Source organism: Lethenteron reissneri, chromosome 60 (assembly GCF_015708825.2).
Source record: "Lethenteron reissneri isolate LAM-NWPU_2019-01 chromosome 60, ASM1570882v1, whole genome shotgun sequence".
Classification (NCBI taxonomy): Eukaryota; Metazoa; Chordata; class Hyperoartia; order Petromyzontiformes; family Petromyzontidae; genus Lethenteron; species Lethenteron reissneri.
The window spans coordinates 3,538,418-3,554,831 of NC_083838.1; the positions used below are offsets into that span (position 1 = coordinate 3,538,418).

At 47.7% G+C, this 16,414-nt stretch overlaps 1 protein-coding gene across 1 annotated transcript; it reads right to left on the reverse strand.

The window, feature by feature from the left end:
• Window positions 1–2,218: 2,218 nt before the first annotated feature.
• Window positions 2,219–12,521, reverse strand: LOC133357998 (peptidyl-prolyl cis-trans isomerase 6-like). Its single transcript, XM_061576258.1, has 5 exons — window positions 11,875–12,521; window positions 9,329–9,536; window positions 6,940–7,056; window positions 6,194–6,325; window positions 2,219–4,556 (listed from the first exon to the last, which is right to left on the reverse strand). Exons 1-5 carry the CDS (start codon window positions 11,944–11,946, stop codon window positions 4,456–4,458), a joined length of 630 nt encoding a protein of 209 aa, XP_061432242.1. The 5' UTR covers window positions 11,947–12,521; the 3' UTR covers window positions 2,219–4,455.
• Between the last annotated feature and the right edge of the window lie 3,893 nt (window positions 12,522–16,414).

The window sequence follows — 16,414 nt, forward strand, 5'->3', positions numbered from 1 at the left end:
GTTTATACGCAAACTACAAAAATACAGCAGCAGGCGTCAGGGTCGAGATCAAACCCACGGACTTCCTACATACCAGGCGAGGTAGTTAACAATCTCAACACGGGGAGAGAGAGAGAGACACACACAAACTCCAAATATACAGAAGCAGGCGTCAGGGTCGGGATCGAAACCCACGACCTCCTGCGTACCAGGCGAGGTAGTTGACATCTGCAAGCCACCGTGATGATGATGATGATGAGAGAGAGACACACAAACTATAAAAATACAGCAGCAGGCGTCAGGGTCGAGATCAAACCCACGGACTTCCTGCATACCAGGCGAGGGAGTAAACATCTGCAAGCCACCGTGATGATGATGAGAGAGAGGCAGAGAAACACACAAACTCCAAATATACAGCAGCAGGCGTCAGAGTCGAGATCGAACCCATGACCTCCTGCGTACCAGGCGAGGTAGTTAACAATCTCTCCACGGGGAGAGAGAGAGACACACAAACTCCAAATATACAGCAGCAGGCGTCAGGGTCGAGATCGAACCCACGACCTCCTGCGTACCAGGCGAGGTAGTTGACATCTCCTAGCCACCGTGATGATGATGAGAGAGAGAGAGAGACACGCAAACTCCAAATATACAGCAGCAGGCGTCAGGGTCGAGATCAAACCCACGGACTTCCTGCATACCAGGCGAGGGAGTAAACATATCGTCACCGTGGCGTGCCACATGTGCTATTCTAGAAGTGGCCGTAGCATAATGATATACACACACACGGGAAGAGGTAGAAACACTGTAGATATATTTCGATTTAAAGCTTTCGTGACTGCAGGGATTCATCTTCTTGGTTCTTTCGGTAAAGTCACGTAGAAGGGAAATAATACAATAATAAAAATAAATCATAATAAAATAAATTTATATTTAAAGCTTTCGTGACTGCAGGGATTCATCTTCTTGGTTCTTTCGGTAAAGTCACGTAGAAGGGAAATAAAATAATGAAAATAAAACATAACGAAATAAATTTCGATTTAAAGCTTTCGTGACTGCAGGGATTCATCTTCTTGGTTCTTTCGGTAAAGTCACGTAGAAAATAAATAATTATTATTTATGTTATTATGTTTTATTTTTATTATTTTATTATTTCCCTTCTACGTGATTTTACCGAAAGAACCAAGAAGACTGTATATATATTTCTTCTGGCACATGCTGCACGTTCCTCTGGCTGCTATTTAAGTACTTAGCAAAGGAATGACTGCTCTTTCCCAACAGTGTTTTTCACTCACAATACAAAACACATGCAGGGTCTGGTGAATAATTAAATAAATATACACCGGTATTTATATATATATAAAACATGTGGACATATTATTACATATAGTACGCACTGGCTATTGAATTGTACGGACTAGCATTTGAATTGTGCGGACTGGCATTTGAATTATACGGATTGGCTATTGAATTGTCCGCACTGCCTATTGAATTGTACGGACTGGCTTTTGAATTGTACAGACTGCCTATTGAATTGTGCGGATTGGCTATTGAATTGTGAATTTTATTCGGGTTGAGCTCATCTCTCTGATGGCCGTGTTGTGCGTGTTTGTGGAGAGCGATTTGGATCGAAACGCATCTCAACTTTTTTTCTCTGCACTTTTTAATCGGCAGGGTTTAGGATGCAGCTTTGTCACTCCCCTTGGTATTTGTGGGTGCCCGCTGTATAATCCAGTGGTAGATGTGCCTGTTTGTGTTTGTGCGTGCCTTCCCAGATTCGTATAACTTTAATATCAATATTGTTTTAATCCAAGAAAGCCACATTACGTCGTAAAACTAGTTTTTTTCTAGTTTTTTGTTTTAAAGATGTTTCAGCCGATAAATGGTAATGAGTTTCTATAACTGTATTATTCTTCTTCTTGGTTCTTTCGGTAAAGTCACGTAGAAGGGAAATAATAAAATAATAAAAAATAAAACATTATAAAATAATTCTCACGACGTTTCGGCCACAACGTAAGCAGCCGTCCTCAGGTGAAGACCAGGTCTGTCGGAAAGACAGCGTCTGTTCTTCACCTGAGGACGGCTGCTTGCGTTGTGGTCGAAACGTCGTGAGAATTATTTTATTATGTTTAATTTTTATTATTTTATTATTTCCCTTCTACGTGACTTTACCGAAAGAACCAAGAAGATGAATCCCTGCAGTCACGAAAGCTTTAAATCGAAATGTATTATTATTCACGTGCGGAGGAAGAAACCGGAGCACCCGGAGAAAACCCACGCCTTGCGCGAGGGTGCAACACTCTATCCCCGATTTTCGCGCACCTCCCATGAGCATGGTTGGCTACGTACGGTGCAAAAGAAGTTGAACACACACACACACATACCGACAGATGTAAGCAGATTAGTCCCACTTGCTGTACCGCCTTCTCCTGGCCAGCCAGGGGTATGGCACCGACCTCCTCGTTGACGGTAAAGGAGTGTCACAACATCTCTGCGTGTGATCCACAAAGTGTAGTGGTTAGCGCTACGCTGCGCTACGAACCCGGCGACCCGAGTTCGATTCCCGCTCACGGCCAACACCAGTGACGATTATCTGAACCGGTCGTGGGCCTCCCCTAGTTCGACTCAGCCTCAAATGAGTACCTGGTGTAGTGTGTAAAGATCGTCGCCACTGGGGAGACAAAGGCGGCCGGGCGTGGTAGCTGGCCACCCACCCCCTCGTGTACCGTGCCGGCCTTCATAGGTGCTCGCAAACAGCACTTGCCCCAGCAGTCTGACACAGGCGACACGGGAAGTGTCTTTGTCTTTGTGACTCACCAATGCCCCGATTGGCGTATATTCCTTTATTGTACATCGGGCCACACATTTTTGGGTCGCGACTTCCGATTTTGCGGAGCGTTCCATAATCCGGATGAATAGGGAAATATTTGAAGCGCGTTATTTACGCCTCGGGCAAATGAACGACCCGCTCGCATGTTTTGGTCCCGTTATTTATTCTCCGATTTTTCTTTTGTTCAGAGCCAAGGGCCGGCAAAGCCATTAGCATCGCTCAGGCACGCTGCAACACATTCCTTAGCGTTCGCCTTCGTGGCATTAGCATTTCACACATTGCAGCTGTTTTTTTAATTCTTCTTCCTCTTAAATCCAGACGATATTGCAATTAACAGCAGGATCTGAGCGTGGTTTTTCAAAACACGGGGACAGAGGATGAATGATCATTAATACTCGACTGTATTGTAATAATATGACCGCCGATGGACGATCCTCAGATTAATCTTCTTGGATCTTTCGGTAAAGCCACGTAGAATGGAAAAAATAAAATAATAATAATAAAACATAATAAAATAATTCTCACCACGTATGGGCCACAACGCAAGCAGCCGTCCTCAGGTGGAGAACAGGTCTGTCGAGAAGACGGAGTCTGAATGACACACCCCAGGCTTGGAGCGACTATTTAAGCTGGGATGGAGGGGGGAAGAGCGCCTTGACAAAATAATTTGCATATCAAGAGGAGTTTAGCATATTTATGGGAAATGCAGATATGCGATTTGTACTACTTGTGAAATGCGTAGGAGGTTTGGCGGGGGGTTTTAAGTCATTATGCCCGTGCATTATGCAGGATTAGCAGCATCCTCAGATTAATACCTGGTGCGGTGGTGTGTAGTAAACATCGCTACTGGGGAGACAAAGGCGGCCGGGCGTGGTGCTGGCCACCCACTCACTCGTGTGCCGTGCCGCCCATCATATGCGCTACTACTCGCTAACAGCACTTGCCCCGACAGTCTGTTGCAGGCTACACGGGGCATCTTTGTCTTTGTCGACGAGAGAGAGGGAGAGAGAGAGAGAGGAACCAGCCTTGTCCTCGACAATATAACGCAGCGTTTCCCAAACAACTCCAGTCCTCAAGCCCTTCCCACTCAAATACAAATTGACTCACTCCACGCTCCAAGATGATTGTTTAAACGCGCCGATGGCCGTGTGAAGATGCCATCGCACGCACGCGCACGCACGCGCGCCGTACCTTGTTAACATTTCAACCCCCCCCCCCCTAACCCACTTCCCCCTTGCCCTCCATAGCCATTAGCGGTAGCGTGTTTTTTGGTTCGAGCTCAGCGTCCGCCCTGGTTAATATTGCGGGTGTTATTACCAGAGGTGTGGACTCGAGTCATGTGACTTGGACTCGAGTCAGACTCGAGTCATGAATTTGATGACTTCAGACTCGACTTGGACTTGCATAACAATGACTTTGTCCCACCTCTGAGGTGTGGACTCGAGTCATGTGACTTGGACTCGAGTCAGACTCGAGTCATGAATTTGATGACTTCAGACTCGACTTGGACTTGCATAACAATGACTTTGTCCCACCTCTGGACTTATTACCGTGTTCTACAGATTATGAGACGGTCATCACCCCGCTCTTCTCCCCCGAAAACAAGTGGCAAATCTAGCCGGGCAACCAGGGCGAACCGCTGCTAGGGATCAAAGGTCTTGAGCTCCATCCGTTTCCGGATCTTCAGCAGTCGATTCCTCGATCCCGCAGTTGACGATGAGCACCTCCTTGACGGGAACGTCGTTCTCATCTGCGGGGCAGCACAACGATTTAGAATCATTGACCCCTCCCCAATCACCCACACCACCTTTTGGGTCCACCCAGCACACGTGCACCCACCGTCCACTACACGGGAGTTTGCGGACGTCTCTGTACTCAACGATAACATGGGGACACGTAGAGAGGGTGGCCCAAATGTCAGGACACATAGGGTTGTTGTTATTATTGTAGTGACATAGGACGTCACTACTGTGTCGGCCCGTACGAGGGCTGGGGGCCCCAAGGGGGTGACCTGGGGGGTCACGTGGTGGAAGGGACCCAGACCTTCCCAGAGGTGGGGGAAGGGAGGCGTGGCCTGGGAAGGGAGGCGTGGCCTGGGAAGGGGATATAAGCAGGGTGTGGAATGCAGAGCGGGGCTGTTGAACTCCGAAGTGAAGACATCATCATCGGTCCTCAAGTCCAGGGGTCGTCGGCCTGGACCAGACAGCCCGTTGCCTGCCTGGTCCAGTCTGTGTCGTGTTTCCAGAGTGTTAGTGAGTTGAGGAAGGTGGTCACCACCTCATGTACAGTGTTATGTTACTTACCGTTTAATAAATAGGTGTTGCCTCCAAGCTGTGTGTGTGTGCACCTAATTGGAAGCCACTACATTATTATAGAGGGTGGCACAAAAGTCAGGAGGCATAGGGTTGTATGATTTACTTTAACACTGGCATGAAGAAGTGTACGCTTGAAGTTAATATTGTATCTATTATCGTTATGATTATCTATTTGTTTTATTCTTCTTCCTTTTCAGATGACATTGACAAAACTCGGCAAAGAAGAACCCTAAATGAATTGTGATAACGAAACATAATTGATGAATGTTCAAAGAATATAGCTGTGATCTTTTTTTTCTTTAAGTCCAAAATTCATTTAAAACCACGATTCATGTGTCATGCACTAATATTAATAATAATCTCTGTTTGAGTCTATGGGTCTCTGTGTGAATCTATGGTTCTGTGTGTGAATCTATGGTTCTATGTGCGAGTCTTATGAATTTTGTGTGAGTCTATGGGTCTCTGTGTGAGTCTATGAGTCTCTATGTGAGTCTATGGGTTTTTGTGTGAGTCTATGGGTCGCTGTGTGAGTCTATGGGTCTTTGTGTGAGTCTATGGTTCTCTATTTGAGTCTATGGGTCTTTGTGTGAGTCTATGGATCTCTGTGTGAGTCTATGGTTATGTGTGTGAGTCTATGGGTCTCTGTGTGAGTCTATAGTTCTGTGTGTGAGTCTATGGGTCTCTGTGTGAGTCTATGGTTCTCTATTTGAGTCTATGGGTCTCTGTGTGAGTCTATGGTTCTGTGTGTGAGTCTATGGGTCTTTGTGTGAGTCTATGGTTCTCTATTTGAGTCTATGGGTCTCTGTGTGAGTCTATGGTTCTGTGTGTGAGTCTATGGGTCTTTGTGTGAGTCTATGGGTCTCTGTGTGAATCTATTGTTCTCTGTGTGAATCTATGGTTCTGTGTGTGAGTCTATGGATCTCTGTGTGAGTCTATTGTTCTCTGCGTGAGTCTATGGGTCTCTGTGTGAGTCTATGGTTCTGTGTGTGAGTCTATGGGTCTCTGTGTGAATCTATGGGTCCCTTTCTAATCGCCCCACTTCCCCCTCCCCCACCCCCCGCCCCAAGCTCACCCGTGGGAACTGCCTCGATGACGCGCACCACGTGTCTGCCCGTGAGCACGCGGCCGAACACCACGTGACGGTAGTTGAGCCACGCGGTGGGTGCCGTCGTGATGTAGAACTGGCTGCCATTGCTGTTCTCTCCTGCAGATGGCGAGGGTGGGGGTAGGAAGGGGGGGGGGGTATACGCTATGTGGGTTACTACAGAATTTGACTTTTTTTGTCATTTTTTTTACGATCAGTGGAAACAAGAAGATGCTCGGTGTATTCGGCACTTTGCTTCGTTCATCATTTCGTAATTTTTTTTTTACATTTTTAAACTTTGCTTTATGTAAACCCCCATCTCTCGCTCGCTCTCTCGCTCGCTCTCTCTCTCTCGCTCTCCTCTCGTTCGTGCGCGTGCATTTGCTTATTCGTGGGGGGCTGGGGGGGTGAGCGTCGTCAACCCGTGGGCTAGGTTCTAGATTTGAAGCTTTCGTGACTGCAAGGATTCATATTCTTAGGTTTTTTCGGTAAAGTCACGTAGGTAAAACATTAAAATTTATAAAAGTAAAATAAAATAAAAATAAAAATCACGACGTTTCGGAGGCAACACAAGCTTCCGTCTTCAGGTGGAACCGTCACAGCCCGACAGCTGTATCAAGTAAATGAGAGATTACAGGAGATACCACTCCGTATATATAATGGTTGAGGGGGGGGGAGAGGGGAAGGGGCAGGAATGGCCCACTTTTTATTATTATGGTAAGGTGCGGAGGTACCGCTGTTGGCCATGCCGATGCAGAACGGCGAATGCTTCACTCGGAAGTTTTCGTCGTCGAAGTGTTTCCCGTAGATGCTGAAACCCGCCGAGCCGTCGCCTTTTTCAAAGTCACCGCCTGGGCATCCCGTCGGAGTGGGGGGGTGGAGGGCGGGGAGAGACAAGTGGAGTGGGGGGCGAAAAGGTGGCACCACCACCACCATCATCAACACCATCATCATCACCGTACCGTCGTCGTCATCGTCGCCATCATCAGTGACGAACTGGGGACGAGAAATCGGCCTCAAGGAATTTTGTGGAACGCACAGCTGGGCCCAAACTGCCGTGCGATCCCATCGGGGGCCCATTCGTAGCTGCATCCAAACAAACTCAAACAAATGTATGGGGGCTTAAAGCCCGACTTAAGAGCGTAAACAATGACGCGTACACATTAGATGTAATAACATTTTATGTATTTATATTTTTATTTTCATACGGATATATGTTTACTCTGATTACGTTTGCTATTTCGCCAAACAGATCCGGCCCAACAGCCCTCGGAACGGACTAGCCCCACCAGGGCATTTCTCCTACCTATTACTGCCCTTGTGGTCAAGTCCGGGCCTGATCATCATCATCATCATCAATTCTAGATTTGAAGCTTTCGTGACTGCAAGGATTCATACTCTTAGTTCTTTCGGTAAAGTCACCATGTAGGTAAAAAATGAAATTAAAATTCATAAAAAATAAAAACAATAAAATCACGACGTTTCGGAGGCAACACAAGCGTCCGTCTTCAGGTGAAACTGTCACAGCAAAAAAAAGATACAGATTTTTTGCTGTGACAGTTTCACCTGAAGATGGAAGCTTGTGTTGCCTCCGAAACGTCGTGATTTTATTGTTTTTATTTTTTATTAATTTTAATTTCATTTTTTACCTACATGGTGACTTTACCGAAAGAACTAAGAGTATCATCATCAATCACCATCATTGTCATCATCAATAGCTGGGCAGTGTTGTAAGCTACGCTGTTGCATGTGGCTGCCTGTGATCCAGCCACTGTGGAGGCAGCAGGGAGGGTCGGTGAATCACAGACCAGAGGTCGCAACCGGGTACCCGATACCCGTACCCTACCCGATACCCGGCTACCCGTACCCGCCCGGGTACGGGTACCGACCGCTGCCGGGTATGGGTACCAAACGGAACCCGTTTGCGACCCTGGTGCGGCCGGGTACGGGTAGGCCGTGAGTCACTGTTGAATAACCGTTTGTCACTCATTTCCCAACGTCTTGTCTCTTCTCACAATTCAAGTTCCTAGAATCAACCCACCCGCGCCTGCAACATGGCTTCATCCCAGAGGTCGCAATCAGGTACCCTATACACGTACCCTACCCGTACCCGGCCGGGTACGGTTAGGGTACGGGTGCGGCCGGGTACGGGTAAGGAATCAAAACCCGTTTGCAACCTCTGTCGCAGACACGGAGACGCTGTCGTGAACCTCCCTCTTTCCCGTGGGTGGGCGTTGCGAAGCACCCGTGCCCCTGGCTCTGCCAGGAGAACGCGGCACAGCGACCAAATGTGCACTCGTTACGTCCCGTCGGCATGGGATAGAGTGTTTCCCCCTCGCACGCGTGCTCCGGTCTCCTCCCACATGTTTGCATACTCATCCATTGGCGGGTAACAATTTAATATGTCGAGGACCGCAGAGCTTGGGACGCGGGGGGGAGGGGGGGGCGTACACAGGACAGGCTCACTGGTCACCTGCTGTCTCCACCGACCTGTGGTTCCTCCTCCTGGCCCGTCTGTGTCCCCTCCCCCCTCTCTCTCTACGGCAGCGAGCGAACACCGTCGAACACAGACGGCGGTCACCGCATCGCGAAGCGCTTTCAGATGCCGCTGCTGCTTCTGCGGCCGTCTGGAACGCTTTTCCCTTGCGATATTAGGAAGCCGCTGGAGCGATGCGCTTCAAAGTCATCTAGGTGGACGAACTCGTTTATCTAGAGCCGCGTGTTGTGTTTAGTTTGCTGTTCTTCCTCCGCACCTCCGATTCGCGCGGTTGGCTACGTACGGGGCGATAGAAATTCCACGTCCATTACATAATAAACAACACTACTACCACATGCATCCAGCAGTTGATTGATCGTTGCTGATGATAATGATGACGATGATAACGATAATGATGATTGATGATGACGGTGATGGTAGTGGACAATTCATCATTGATGATGAAGATGATTAAGATGGTGATGATGACGACGATGAGAACGACTGTGATGACGACGACGACGACGATGACGACGATCGATGATGATGATGAAAATTACGACGACGATGACGACGACGATGATGACGACGATAATGACGGTGACGATGATCCTGATGGAGTAAGAGGAGGAGCATGCGTGTCTCACCCTGGATGGCAAAGCCCTTGATGATGCGGTGGAGCCGCGAGCCTTTGTAGCCGTTCTTGGGCCCACGAGTCGGATCGGCGAGCGCCACGAAGTTCTCGACTGTACGGGGCACGGTGTGGCCGTAGAGGCCCAGCACCACGCGGCCCGCCGGCTCCCCGCCCACGGACACGTCCAGGAAGACCCGCACGGTCACGGTGCGCAAGCCGCCCTGAGGTGTGGCGTGGGTACGGCGCGGGGTATGGCACGGGATACATCACGGGGCATGGCACGTGGTGCATCACGGGGTATGGCACGGGGTACAGCACGTGGTACATCACGAGGTACGGCACGGGATACATCACGAGGTATGACACGTGGTACATCACGAGGTATGGCACGTGGTACATCACGGGTATGGCACGTGGTACATCACGAGGTATGGAACGTGGTACATCACGAGGTATGACACGTGGTACATCACGAGGTATGGAACGTGGTGCATCACGGGGTATGGAACGTTGATACATCACGAGGTATGGAACGTGGTGCATCACGGGGTACGGCACGAGATACATTACGTGGTATGGCACGTGGTACATCACGGGGTACGGCACGTGGTACATCACGAGGTATGGCACGTGGTACATCACGGGTATGGCACGTGGTACATCACGAGGTATGACACGTGGTACATCACGAGGTATGACACGTTGATACATCACGAGGCATGGCACGTGGTACATCACGAGGTGTGACACGTTGATACATCACGAGGTATGGCACGTGGTACATCATGGGGTATGGCACGTGGTACATCACGAGGTATGACACGTGGTACATCACGAGGTATGGCACGTGGTACATCACGAGGTATGGAACGTGGTGCATCACGGGGTACAGCACGGGGTACAGCACGTGGTATGGCACGGGATACATCACGGGGTACGGCACGTGGTACATCACGAGGTATGGAACGTGGTACATCACGAGGTATGACACGTGGTACATCACGAGGTATGACACGTTGATACATCACGAGGTATGGCACGTGGTACATCATGGGGTATGGCACGTGGTACATCACGAAGTATAAGTAATACTAAAGGTCTAAAATCTTTAAAATTATGAATAAGTAGACCTTATAAAATGCGAAATATGAAATGTTAATTAGCCGTATTAAACAATCTTAAAATACAGAAATACAAATAAGATTACACGTGAGTATGGAAAGGTGTAATTATGTAGATAAAATGTTATAGTAAGTGTAACAGTCATTTTAAGCCTCGAACTTGCTCGTGCGTTTATTTTTGCCACGTGCGCGACGAGAGGATTGGGACTAAAAAATATAAACAAGTAACATTTAAAATAGAAGAAAATCTGCGCAGGCATTTTGTAAACGCAGCCGGGCTCAAATTGTCGTGCGTTCTCATTGCGTGGGCGCATTCGGTGAGGAAGAATATGTTGAGGCCATCGAATGTGGCGGGACTTTTAATGCCAACTGAGAGCGTAAATAGGCAATGAAGCGTACACATTAGAGGTATTAACAATATTTAAATAAACATTTTATTTTGATTTGTTATACTCGTTACTCTGATCACATTGAAAATATCCCCACACACACATCGCCCTATCGGAGCATTTTCCCTACGGACTGCTGCCCCTATGGTCAGTCCAGGCCTAATCATCATCATCAATAATCATCATCAATAATCATCATCAATAATCATCATCGTCGTCGTCAATAGCTGCGCAGTGGTGGAAGCTACGCTTTCTGCACGTGACTGCCTGTTGTAATAAAATATATTTTAATTAAACACTTTAATTCATAATTAACTTTTGGGTTAGATCGCGTAAGTATAAATATTGTGTCGTCAGCATCCACCACCCGACACAGCCAATTAGTAAGGGATTTGCCACGTTAACAAAAATTAATTGGCTGCGCGTGTCGGGTGGTGGAGGGTTACGACACATTTATGCTTACGCGATCTAAAGCAACAAACCTTTATTACGAATAATATTGTTAAACTGCAAGTGCTAATATAGTTTTTTTAATCACACTTTACAATATCCTCACACCCACCGCCGCCACCGGGTTATTTGCCATACGGACTCGCTGCCCTGCGGCTTTTATTAATTGAAATTAATAAAAGTAAAATAAAAATAAAATAACAATAAAATAAAAATCACGACGTTTCAGAGGCAACACAAGCTTCCGTAAAAAAAATTTAAAATTAATAAAAGTAAAATAAAAATAAAATTAAAAATCAAATTAAAATCACGGCGTTTCGGAGGCAACACAAGCTTCCGTAAAAAAATTAAAATTAATAAAAGTAAAATAAAAATAAAATAAAAATCACGACGTTTCGGAGCCAACACAAGCTTCCGTCTTCAGGTGGCTTCCGTCTTCAGGTGGAAGCTTGTGTTGCCTCCGAAACGTCGTGATTTTTATTTTATTTTGTATTTTATTTTAATTTTACTTTTATTAATTTAAAAAAAAATTTACCTACGTGACTTTACCGAAAAAACCTAAGAATACGGAGTATTATAATTTTTCAAGTGAAACTCACCTGCGCCAAAGCCGTCTTGTGTGCGAGAAGCACGCACATCAGCGCGATCTGGAAGGCGTTCAAAGACCCCATTCTTGTCCCAGCGCACCGCTGGTTGCCTCGTCCGTTCGCGGTGGGTAGATGGGAGAGAGGGGGGGTGGTGGTGGGATCTACTGCGCACCCTTGTGTGTGTGTGAGCGTTTTTATCTCTGTTAATGATCGCAGCACTTGCACCAACAGTCAGTTAAAGCTCGACAAGGGGTGGGGGGGGATGTGTAGCGATGTCTCTATTAATGTTTAAAAGGTGCTCGCGAACAGCCCTTGCCCCAAAAGTCTACCGAGGCTATGCGGGGGATCTTTGTCTTTGCCTTTGTTAATGCACGCACAGCCTTGATTTGAAAACTCGTCTCTCTAGCCCCATGCCCAAAAGCCAGAGACAGGAAGAAACATTAAATACGAGGTGTATTTAAATTGACATATACGTTTTGCAAAAAAATTATGATAATAACACCTTAAAATACCTCTTTTTTTTTTAGAAAAACGAGTCTTAAAAACAAACTGTTTGAACGCATGTGTTCATCTAGACCACGGCGAATGCGTCTTCCCACGTTGTTGGCGGCTCTGAAGCTGCCGTTTGCCAGGGAGGCGAGGGTGAGTGAAGCGACACTCCAAATGCGTCTACGTGGCACCTCCACATGGCCACACGCATCATCCACTGAGTGGCGACAAGCACCAGGATGCACAAATACTAAGAGCCCCCGTATAGCCTTAACATGAACTTCGGGGCAAGTGCTGTTAGCGAATAGCACCTATGGCGATGTTTACACAATCGCACCAGGTACTCGTTTTGAGGCCGAGCCTACCTAGGGGATGCCCCGGATCGTTGCAGATAATCTCCACCGGTGTTGGTGGCCGTGAGCGGGAATCGAACTCGGGTCGCCGGGTTCGTAACGCAGGGCGCTAACCGCTGCACCACCGCTCCCTATTATCAGAATACACAGGCAGCCTAACCCCTCCCATCAAACCCCCGCACCCCTCCCCTCACTACCCCCCCCGTCACCCCCCAGCTCTGAGTGAAGAACCCTCAGCTCTGCCTCTTCACGCACTCACAGTCGAGGGAGTCCGGGTGGCGCAGATGACTCGAGCTTAGATCCTGCACGGGCTCGAATCCGGGTTTGCGTGCAGTTAACATGTCTAGATGAGGCGCCGCGGTGGCTAGGAGATGTTAACTACCTCGCCTGGTGTGCAGGAGGTCGTGGGTTCGATACCGACCCTGACGATGCCTGCTGTGTATTTGGAGTTTGCGTGTCTCTATCTCACCATCATCATCATCATCACGGTGGCTTGGAGATGTTAACTACCTCGCCTGGTGTGCAGGAGGTCGTGGGTTCAATACCTACCCTGACGCCTGCTGCTGTTTATTTGGAGTTTGCGTCTCTCTCTCTCTCATCATCATCACGGTGGCTAGGAGATGTTAACTACCTCGCCTGGTACGCAGGAGGTCGTGGGTTCGATACCGACCCTGACGATGCCTGCTGCTGTATATTTGGAGTTTGCGTGTCTCTCTCTCTCTCTCACCATCATCACGGTGGCTAGGAGATGTTAACTACCTCGTCTGGTACGCAGGAGGTCGTGGGTTCAATACCGACCCTGACGCCTGCTGCTGTATATTTGGAGTTTGCGTCTCTCTATCTCACCATCATCACGGTAGCTAAGGAGATGTTAACTACCTCGCCTGGTATGCAGGAGGTCGTGGGTTCGATCCCGACGCCTGTTGCATATTTATAGTCTGCGTGTCCCCCCCTCTCTCTCTCTCTCCCCGTGGTGGTCGCGTGGATTTTTCTCCGGGTCCTCCGGTTTTTGTCGCCCTCCACATTTTTAGAAGCAACAATCACACGTTTGGAAAATGTGGCTCCTGTAAATGTCCACGTGATGATGATGATGAGCCACTTCGTTGAGCTATCATTTGTGGACAGGTAGCTTCAGTGGTCTAGGCCTCGCCCTCAGAGGTCGATAAAATAGGCACCAATTTGTAGGCGGGAATTCAACAGTCACTCGCCTCCTTCTTGCTCTGTGCCATAGACCCTATACCGATGGCATGCTAATGTGGAATAAACTACTTCTTTTTTTAACGAGGTAAGGCCCACTGAGCTACATAGCTCTTTTTCAGAAGCGACTTGGCCACAAATTATAGCTCAACCAAGTGGCTTATCGCGTGGAAATAAAAAGCTGCCCATATACTATGAACGCGCGATGTTTATTCGAAATGTGGAGCGAAAACCCAGAGGACCCGGAGAAAAATCCGCGAGACCACGGGGAGAAAGAGAGACACGCAAACTCCAAATATACAGCAGCAGGCGTCAGGGTCGGGATCGAACCCACGACCTCCTGCATACCAGGCGAGGTCATTAACATCTCATCACGGAGAGAGAGAGAGAGAGACGCAAACTACAAATAAACAGCAGCAGGCGTCAGGGTCGGGATCTAACCCACGAACTCCTGCACACCAGGCGAGGTAGCTAACCTCTCACCACGGAGAGAGAGAGAGAGACACGCAAACTACAAATAAACGGCAGCAGGCGTCAGGGTCGGGATCTAACCCACGTCCCAGGCGAGGTCGTTAACATCTCCTAGCCACCGCGTCACCACCGCAGAAAATGAGCACCGTCAATATTTTTTTTATTTTTTGAAGTGACGGAGCCTCGTCACTTAGAGGGAGGGCTCTTACAAATAACGCCGGGTAATCATCTTCTTGGTTCTTTCGGTAAAGTCACGTAGAAGGGAAGTAATAAAATAATAAAAATAAAACTGAGGACGGCTGCTTGCGTTGTGGCCGAACGTCGTGAGAATTATTTTATTATGTTTTATTTTTATTATTTTATTACTTCCCTTCTACGTGACTTTACCGAAAGAACCAAGAAGACGAATCCCTGCAGTCACGAAAGCTTTAAATCGAAACAATCATCGAGTGCATTTCAGCGTTGAATTGGGGAGGCGTAAATTGGCGAACGCAGAGAGGAACATGGGTGCCGTGGTGGTGGGCCGTGAGGACTGGCGTTGTTGTTGTTGTTGTTGTTCTGGAAACCCTCTGCACTCCTGTGTATTGCACTCTGCGTTGCCATAGCACAGCGGTCGGTAACCTATGGCTCGCGAGCCATATATGGCTCTTCCGGTGACGGAAAAAAATAATTAAAAATTTTAAAATAACATCAGTTTGGAACTGATTTTAAAATACTTGTGATATTGCTTAATAATACTGTGTCATTTTTAAGTAAACAGAAATTAGTTTTGAAGATAAAATTTCTCGGGTCACGGGTCCCGTGACCAGAAGTCGCATTAAAAGTAAGACTTATTTAAAATATTATACGTGAAAAATACTATATGGCTCTCAATGAAATATATTTAGAAATATTTGGCTTTTATGGTTCTCCCAGTCAAAAAGGTTCCCAACCCCTGCCATAGCAGGTTACAGGAGTGCAAGAGGCTTCTGTCTGCGTTGCACATTGCAAGCGTGTCTTTCCATGATTCAATTCAAGAGTTTTACGTAAGAAGAAGAGGAGAAATTTCGATGTAAAGCTTTCGTGACTGCAGGGATTCATCTTCTTGGTTCTTTCGGTAAAGTCACGTAGAAGGGAAATAATAAAATAATAAAAATAAACATAATAAAATTATTCTCACGACGTTTCGGCCACAACGCAAGCAGCCGTCTTCAGGTGGAGAACAGGTCTGTCAAGTAGACAGAGTCATTCAGAATCTGTCTACTTCACAGACCTGTTCTCCATTCAGACTCTGTCTACTCGACAGACCTGTTCTCCACCTGAAGACGCCTGCTTGCGTTGTGGCCGAAACGTCGTGAGAATTATTTTATTGTGTTTTATTTGTATTATTTTATTACTTCCCTTCTACGTGACTTTACCGAAAGAACCAAGAAGAAGAACAGGAGAAAACAACCCACACTCCTGCCTCCTCGCTGACTCACCCTCTCTCTCTCTCCCGTTATTTGACAATGTTTATCCTATGCACATCGCCTGGCCGAGAGGTGCAGTATTTTGAGAATGAATGGCGCTCTTCACGAGGCGTGCGTGACAGTGGGATCCAATTAGCGCCCCGCCCGGAAGCCCCCACCCCACCCACACCCACCCCCCACCCACACCCCCCACCCACCCCCCACCCACCCACGCCCCCCCACACCCCCCACACCCCCCACACCCACACCCCCCACCGTGCCCTGGGGGTTCAGTTTCGGAGCAGCTTCGCCGAAGCGCTCCCTCGCACAGTTCCACGACCGTCTACAGATGTAGCCCCGTTATGTTGACCCAATTTGAGTTGACCTTTGTATGTTGACCCCTTCATTTGACCCCTTTTATTGCCCCCTTTATGTTGACACCTTTATGCTAACCCCGAAATGTTGACCCCTTGTTGTTGACCCCTTTATGTTGGCCCCTTTTTGTTGACCTTTGAATGTTGACCCCGATACGTTGACCCCTTATATTGCCCCTTTATGTTGACCCATTAATGTTGAACCCTTTTTTATTGATCCTTTTTTATTGACCTTTGAATG